At 35.1% G+C, this 8,757-nt stretch overlaps 1 protein-coding gene across 2 annotated transcripts; it reads right to left on the bottom strand.

The window, feature by feature from the left end:
• Positions 1-1,841: 1,841 nt before the first annotated feature.
• On the bottom strand, positions 1,842-7,787 carry LOC103500357 (nucleolin 1). Of its 2 annotated transcripts, none has more exons than XM_008463637.3 (18): positions 7,586-7,787; positions 7,415-7,463; positions 7,093-7,265; positions 6,411-6,563; positions 6,089-6,211; positions 5,910-6,020; positions 5,731-5,826; positions 5,515-5,646; positions 5,278-5,397; positions 4,897-4,989; positions 3,984-4,055; positions 3,812-3,903; positions 3,522-3,639; positions 3,173-3,261; positions 2,982-3,075; positions 2,804-2,895; positions 2,293-2,609; positions 1,842-2,183 (listed from the first exon to the last, which is right to left on the bottom strand). In XM_008463637.3, the coding sequence occupies exons 1-18, from the start codon at positions 7,613-7,615 to the stop codon at positions 2,152-2,154; spliced, it is 1,986 nt and encodes a 661-aa protein (XP_008461859.2). In that variant the 5' UTR covers positions 7,616-7,787; the 3' UTR covers positions 1,842-2,151. The 2 variants fall into 2 exon arrangements, with proteins under 2 accessions (XP_008461859.2, XP_008461860.2); XM_008463638.3 differs by having other exon boundaries at positions 2,982-3,072.
• Between the last annotated feature and the right edge of the window lie 970 nt (positions 7,788-8,757).

Here is an 8,757-nt window from a genome sequence, read left to right as displayed (position 1 = left end):
AAAATCTTTTTTTCATAATCTTAATAATTCGTTGGGCCGACCCAATATATTAAAAGGCCCAATACTAAGATAATAGGCCATAATTTGTCGGTGGCCCAGGGGAAATTCCCGCAATTTACCTGTAAATGAGACGGACGACTTTTATGGAGTCCACAGACATGCAAAGGATGACTTTGAAAAGATTCTTAAAATTTAATAATAGAAAAAAAACAAGTAAAAAGCTGTGAGGAATCTGATCTTTTTAATATTCATTGGGTATCTGATTGACTTTTTAGTAATATAAATGAGAATTTTATTTTTAATTTTAAGCAATTGCTTAGGTTATTCTTATTCATGAAGTTTAAGAATGTGTTGTAGTTCATGCTTTTAAGTACATTTTAAATTTCTTTTAGACCACAAAACCTTTATTATTGAAAACTCAATGACCAATAAAAATGAATGCTTAGGTTGCTTAAAGTAATAATATAAGAAAATAGTGGTTATATGTATTATGTTTTGACTATCGTGCAATTAAATTGTCGAGAAAAGTTTTCATTAATCATAAAAGAAAAGGTGAGGTGAGATACCAATTTGTAAATCTAAAAAACTTACTTTTTATTGAATGAATATCTTCCTTATATTTTACTGGTTCCCTTCTCCTTTCTTGCAGTTCATCATAACTCCAATCTTAAAGTTTATTCTTGGTTTCTTGCGGGGGATTCTTCGTAATGTTGAACTGATCTCCTCCTTTCTTGAATTTTAAATCTATCCGAATGATTTTACCTATGATTTTGCCTATGTATTCCAGTCCATGATCATTTTGCTCAAGAACTTCTTCCACCGTTGTTTGCAATCCCTCCGCTCAAGGTTTCACCTGACCACCATAGATCCCGAAGAAGATGCTCTAATACCAATTGTATTAGTGTAAACTAGAGATCTTATTTGATTGAATGAATATTCTGAAATGATTTAGACAAATGGATCGTGTATCCAATTAATTATCTTGTACCAAATTGCGTTACTGCATTTTTATATTTTTGAAAAGAAATACTTTTTATTTTCCTTTCAAAAACTAAAATATAATGAGGAAAGAAATTACTGTTCTTTCCTCACCAAATTTAATTTATTGTTTTCATTTCGAAATTCTAATTTTTATCAATTTTTACATTATGTTTTATTGAGACATGACAATGCATAAAACTTACACGAAAAGTAAGCAATTAAAACCTTAAATTGCACATTAACTCTGAACTTTAGTCAAAATATTAAATTTGACTTATAAATTTTACAAGGAATTAGCATGGGTAGGAACAATGGATTTGAGATCTTAGAGCAATTAATTACAGCAAAATTTGACTACGAAAAACAAAAATTGAGCACGAGAGGACATCAATTGAAGAGTCGACTTTTTTAATAAGATATTTATAAATTTTACAATGCTGATCCCCAACTATTGATTTGCCAAATTGAAAACATTATTAGAAAGACTAAAAGCATCATCTTGGTATTTTCCCTAATACATTTGACTTAGAAACCCGCACGAGGCCAGGTACGGTGAGAAGCTTGATGGACATCAATAATAAAATCTAATGATACCAATTTGTAAATTTAAAAACTACTTTTATTGAATGAATATTTTGCTTATATATTCTGCTGTCTCCCTTCTCCTTTCATGAGGATGTGGTCTTTGTAAGCATTCATATACATTTAAAAACCAAAACCATTTTTTCCTAAGCATTTATAAAATTACCATTTACAAAGAAACCAACACGTCACCAATCTCAATCATTCAATTTTCTTTTGACCGCACATTAAAAAATATATTAATTCAATATAAATCAAGGAGAGATGAGAAAGAGATCTTTCGAAACACAAACATATGATTTGATTGTATTGATGCTAAATATTATAGTTATCGGTGGACATATAAATTTTAGAGAGAAAAATAATAATTAAATAACCATAAAAATTAAAGAGTTCCTTAAAGAAAAGCAATCACACTCAGCTACTACTAAATACTAGTACGTCTTTTTTTCTTTAAATGCCAAAACTTTCATTTCCCCCTCAACATTTGCTTTTACAATTTTCCCTTTTCTCTACGAGAGACTCTGATCATGCCATTTTTTGAATTGTAGGTGAAAAACACATCATTAAACTAGACCTCTTCTTCATTCACTCATCATCACCAAATGTGGTTTTCTTCCCTGCATGCATTAAAACACATTTTTAACAACATTCAGGACATGTCCAACAATTTTTCAGACCGGTAAAAAAATGGTTATTAGAGACAAAATTTATCTTTTTTCTATTTACCAGTTGCAGTCATGCTTGGTTTGTTAAAACCTCCCCGTCCTCCTCTTCCACCTCTGCCACCGCGATCACCACCACGTCCTCCTCTGCCACCAAATCGTCCCCCACTTCCAAAGCGCCCACCACTTCTACCATCACCACCACCTCTTCCTCCACTCCTTCCACCACTCCATCCACCTCTCCCACTACCACCACCATCACGGCTGTCTCCACGTGGCTTAGCCTCTTCAACAGTTAAGTAGTTCCCGTGGAGTTCACTGCCATTAAGTTCAAGAGCTTTGTTGAAGCTATCGGAGTCACCGAAGTCCATGTAAGCCATCCTGGAAATAGAAAATGTCAAACCAGCATCAGCATTTGATTTGTCACCCAATACATTTTTTATGTAAATCTTCTTTTAGTTTCTTATTCAACTGAGAAGACCAAAATGGTTACTACTTCAAAAGAATCAGGACCCAACATGCTATTTAAACCTTAATTTTTTTCTGATAAAAAATACACCATACGAAATACAAACCCTTTAACGTTGCCCGTCTCATAGTCCTTCGGAATTGACACCCTGGTAATATCTCCACAGGCGCCAAAATGCTCCTGTAAGGCACTTCTGATCTGTACAAGCAAGAATTTAAGAGCCTTGGTAAGATACAGCACAAAACTGTAATCACATCTCCACAAAATTTTACATTTCTTATTACCTCATCCTCTCCTGATGATCGATCAAATCCACGAACAAATACTGTTTGACTCGGGCCCCTACCACCTTTCTGGAATGAGTTGTTCCTCTCTCTGCTAATAATATCAAAAAACAGGAAACAAATGGGTTCAATATGAATAAGAAAACGGTGTCAGAAAAGGAAGATACACAAAACTGGGTTGTGATCTTTACCTGTCATATGGGGTGTATGCACCTTTTTCTCGGGCCATGTCAAGTCTCACTTCGCGATTTAAGAGGAGTTCACCGTTCAATTCAAGAGCCTGAAGAAATATAAACGAGTGCATAATGTGAACACAGATGTGACAAAAACATCAAATAACTAAAAGATAAAAAATACAAAGATATGCAGAAATACGACATACAAAGCCCACAAAAAGGAAGCACCCCAAAACAGGCTTTCCGCCAAAAAGATATACCAAAGAGGATTCATCACAAACAACAAAGGACGATGTGGAACACCAGTGACACAAATAACAGTTCTAAATAAATTTTAGAAGCTCTTAGATTCACTGAATCTTACTTTTTTAGCTACTTCATGAGACTCAAACTCAACATGCCCAAAGCCCTTGAACCTTCCATCATGGTCAGAAGCAAAACGGACATCAACAGGCATTCCAACATCTTTGAAGAAATTCTCCCTGCAATATTTTCTACTCAATTAAGAAGATATACAAATCGAATACAATAAATAGATGGAATACCCATGTGTTCAACATCACATGCAATGATCCCATATTACCAATAAATGTGAACATGTAAAGAACCAAAAAATAAAAACCAAAATAACACATGAATTAACTTCAAACATACACATCAGCCTGTTCGATTTGAAATGACAGGTTGCCAACAAATAGTGTCTTCGATTCACCACTCTGATCTTTAGGAGTAACCGGAGTTCTAGGCTGCACGGAAATCATTAAAATTAATTGTTGAATGTATTATGTTGTACTGAAGTCTGAATAGCAAAGTGAAGGCAATTTACTGCTTCTTTCTTAGATTGCTTGGCAACTGATTTTGGTGACGCAGCAGCTTCCTCCATTTCTACATCAGTATCCTGTAACCCAAAAAAATTGACAAGAAACGACATCATTACTAGAACAGATCTTTTATGAACTTTGATGCATGTACTACACTATAAGAATACCCAAGTGCTTTCAATTCCTGGTGTAAACCAGGATCCTTATTCGATTGATGAATACCCTGCCTCTCAATGTGAGTTATTTATAGGGGAAACTAATACAAGTAGTTGTAGTTAACTAATCTTTCTGGCTGTTAGATAGGACAGGTGTTTCATGCAAGTTGTTCATGGTTTCGTCTGACCGTCATAGGTACCGAAGAGCCTATGATGTAATAAGATATGTTGTATTGCCAACAAATCTTGTGGCATAATAAGCATATGTATCTTTCTGAGGATCATTCCATTCTCAGAGAACAATGCACCCCCATAACCACCCACCAACCCCCTATGCCCACTATAAACATTAAGAAAGCAAGAGGAATATATTTATCAAAGTTATATATATTTATAGCATTATAGTTATATATTTAAAATATAAATGCTATACAAAGTTATATGTATTTATATAAACACTATAATACACTTCCACCTAACCGTAAAAGCTCAAGACAATCAAAGGCATTTATATTTTGAAATCAACTATGCAATATCCGAAAAGGAAATCAATGACAGATGACAAATCTACTATATAGAAAATATAGATCGAAATCCAAATACTGGTCAGTGCTAAACAGGGAAGCTCCAGAACATACAAGAAACAGCACTAATCCTCATAATTTGAGGACAATGATACTTATAGAAGTATAACAAGTCGGGAAAAAATCTAGATCATGCATGAGCTTGACGTTAATTATTGGTGATCAAATATAGAACTCACAGTGTCCTCGTCCTCTTCCTCAGAACTACTGTCTGAACTCTCTTTTACCTTCTTGGCCGGTTGAGCCTTAGCTGGAACAGGCTTTTTTGCAGCCTGATAGAGAGAAACATTGGTTTAGAACAGGAAAAATAAATGTGCTCTTTATAGCATTTTTCAGAAAATAAGTTCTCATATATACTTGTTTCTTAATAAAGGAAGATATAGCACTAGATCAGGCAAAGCAACCAATTATTAACAGTGAAGTCATGCAATTATGAAGCTGTTCTGTAAGTGTAGGACAGCTCCATAGGGGGATATCATATTGTAAGCAGACAGCTACAATCACAAAGCAGACTCAAAAGGCAGAATTGTCTACACTAAGATCAAGTAGGATGTACATACCGGTTCCTCATCAGAGTCGCTGTCTTCTTCCTCATCAGAATCACTTTCTTCCGAACTATCACTAGACTCTGTCTTTTTAGCACTAGCAGGTGCCTTGGTAGCAGGTTTCACTGCAGGAACCTACAAAGAGAAAACTAACAACTCAGAAAGGACTCCCTGGTGGCAGTTATAACTATAGTTCTGGAAAAGTCAAACAACAGACTAAAATGCTGCAGAAAATAACAATTTAAAACTCACATCTTCATCAGAATCTGAACTCTCTGAATCAGACTCATCACTCGATTCATCTTTAGTAGGAGCTGCAGAGCCGTTCTTAGCAGCTGCAGGCATTTTCTTCTGTTCATTGCTTTTTTTGGATTCCTTGTTTTTCTGAATCATTAAAAAGTTGATTTCAACTCCAATAAGCAACCAAATATTAAAAATAAAACTTGCTATCAAACGAATAATACTTACAGGTTCTTCATCTGATGAGCTGTCGTCCTCTTCTGAAGTATCTGAATCAGAACTCTTCTTCTTAGAAACAACAGCAATACCTTTCTTGGCCGGCTCCTTGAAATAAAAGGAATCAACAAAAAAATTAACAGAAAGATAGGCACATAATCAATCACTAACTGTTCACATCAAATACTTACATCTTCCTCCTCCGAACTGTCATCTGAGTCTGAGGTACTTGACTCCACTTTCCGTTTGGGGGTAGTAGCAGGTACGCTCTTATTTGCTGCAATAACTTTTCCCTTTGGTTCCTACAATAGATATATAGATTAATGGACTTACAGGAATTCCCACCCTGGATTCCTAGTTTGAAACTCACCTCATCAGAATCAGAATCATCTTCAGATGAGTCTTCCTCCGAACTACTGGATGCCTTGCTCTTCTTCGCAGAGACAGCACTTGGTCCCTTCTTCAAGGTTGTGGCAGCCTTGGAAGCCGGCTTCTGAAAAAATTGAGAGATCAGAACTGTGTAAATGAACGAACATAGTTATCATTCATACGCAAATTAAAGTTGTCTGATATACACACACATACATACATATATAATCAGAAGTCCACAGAAAATATACAATCCATTCAAAGAACACTAATCAAAATAACTAATTAAATGCACAACATATTGAGGGAGTATATTTGCACACCTCATCAGAATCCGAGGAATCATCCTCTGAGCTGCTGCTGCTGCTGCTGCTGCTGCTAGCAGGCTTCTTCTTTGCAGGGGCAGCAACGCCATTAGCCTTTTTAGGGGGCAAAGTGTCTTTCTTTGAAGAGGGAATAACTTTAGGAGCAGGTTCCTGTAATTGTTAAAATAAATAAATAAAACAAGTATATAATTGAACATCGGAGTATACATCTTGTTTCCTCTTATCACTGACCAAAATTGTACGCGTGTTTAAAGTCAAGTAGTTGGATTAACAAATAACAAAAGCCAATAAGCAGTGCACCAAGATCTCCATACATATGAAGGGCCTTTCTAAGAAGTCTATTTTGGTTGGTAGTCGTTTACATATTCCTATGTTTGATAGGAGCTAAAAAGAAGTGAAGAAAATTTTATTCCCTCAGAAACTTAACTCATACAAAAGTAAACCAAAACTGATATAGGCAGCTAAATATGCATGAGCAAAACAATAGGAGATGCGAAACCGTAAACAATAGTATACTATCACGCTGGAGTCGCAACAATCGTTTCACATTAATGCTGTGGCTTCCCTAGACACAAATTGTAATTCCGACCAATTTTATAGTTCATGGATGAATATACCAAGAAAAAACGTGCTAAATAATAATTTAAGGAATCTAACCCATAGTTACGATGGTGTTTACCGTCTCTTCTTCAGAAGAGGAATCTTCCTCTGAACTACTAGTCTCCACCTTCTTCTTCTTTTGTGTTTTTGCTTCGACCTTCTGCTTCTGAACTGCCTGCTCAACGGCCGCCTCTCTTTTCTGCTTCTTCGCTACCACTTCTTTCTCCACAACCTCCTCAGCCGCTCTCTTACCTTCGTGAACACCAACATACCAAACACTTAACAACAACCAACGAGAATAAAAAACCAACCCATATAACCCCATCAATCACCAAAACTCATCAAAAAACATAGCATAACTGCAAACACAAATCAACTACTCTTAAGAACGTATACACTACCTTTCTTCGCCGGCTTGGAAGACGGGACTGCAGCCGGAGCTGCATCAACCTACATCAAACAAACAGAAAATCAAAAACACAATAACAAAAACCATCAACAACAAATGATGTAAAAAAAAAAACACTTCCAAAACGAAAAGAAAACACGTCTCTGAGAAGAATCATACGCACTTTAGCAGACTTCTTGCTGGACTTGCCCATTGGAGAAATAGACTAAAATCTTAAGCTTAGAAGGATTTTTGAGCAATTAGCGATGGAAACTGAGAAAATAAAAATAAAAAGAACAATGGAGGCTCTGCAAAACCCTACTCGACGAAAAAAGATTAGGGTTTTGAGGGAGCGGTAAGAGTGAAGCTGTGGCTTTACTTCTATATTTATAAGACGCGGGTTTTTGTATTCGGTGTGGGTTTTAGGGTTTCATCATATTCGCACGTGTGGGATGTAAAATTGATAAATTGCGGATGTATTAATCGCCGTTCTACTTTAATCCAATCCGTTCGTTTTCCTTCCTTTAGTCGATCACTGCGGCGATTATGTTTTTAATCGGCCGTTGGTTTTGTGGACCCCACCGCTTGGGGCAGATATTTTGAGTGAGTCTATGGCCTTTTACTCGAACCATTTATGGAAAATTAAAATTGAACATTTTTTAACTTTTAAAATTTTGTTTTAAAACTACAATCTCTTAACCAAATAACATTGATTTTTCATATTTAAAACATAAACAAATAACTTCTACTCCTTATTCTATTCCATACCAAATTTAAAAATACATCAATCTATTTTTTTTCAAATTTAAAAATCAAATCAAGTGACCTACATTCATAATTCAAGATGTTATTTGAGGTTGGTCAATGAATGATATGATTTTTTCAAATGAGAACAATAGTGAGGAAGATGATTTTTGGGTTAAGCATGGTGTTGCATTTAGTAAACCTGAGAAGACAAAAGAGTAAAGTTTGAAGGAAAGTGCTAATGACCATGAGTGCCTCTAAAAAAATTTAAGGAAAAAAAAAAAAAAAAGTGGCAATTCCAAACAAGTATAGAGGAGTAGGAACTAAGTGAACAAATAAAAAGTTTAAGTATATCCTGATGAAGAAAAGTTATCGAGCACCTGCATAAAACTTGCTTGTAAGGACTCTTTAAACAGTAAGTAGATAGGTGGATTTGCTTGCAAAATTTTATATATTGAGAAAAAACAATGCAAGTTTCGTGTGAGTAATATAGAAGTTACGTAAGACACCAAGGCCATGGTTGTATTTATGAGATTGATATCAAAATTTTAATTTCACAAATATATTATTGATATGAATTCGAAAATAAAGTTGATTGAAGATAATTAAATT

The sequence above is a fragment of the Cucumis melo genome, chromosome 4, assembly GCF_025177605.1.
Source record: "Cucumis melo cultivar AY chromosome 4, USDA_Cmelo_AY_1.0, whole genome shotgun sequence".
NCBI lineage: Eukaryota > Viridiplantae > Streptophyta > Magnoliopsida > Cucurbitales > Cucurbitaceae > Cucumis > Cucumis melo.
This window is presented reverse-complemented; position numbering and strand designations above follow the sequence as displayed.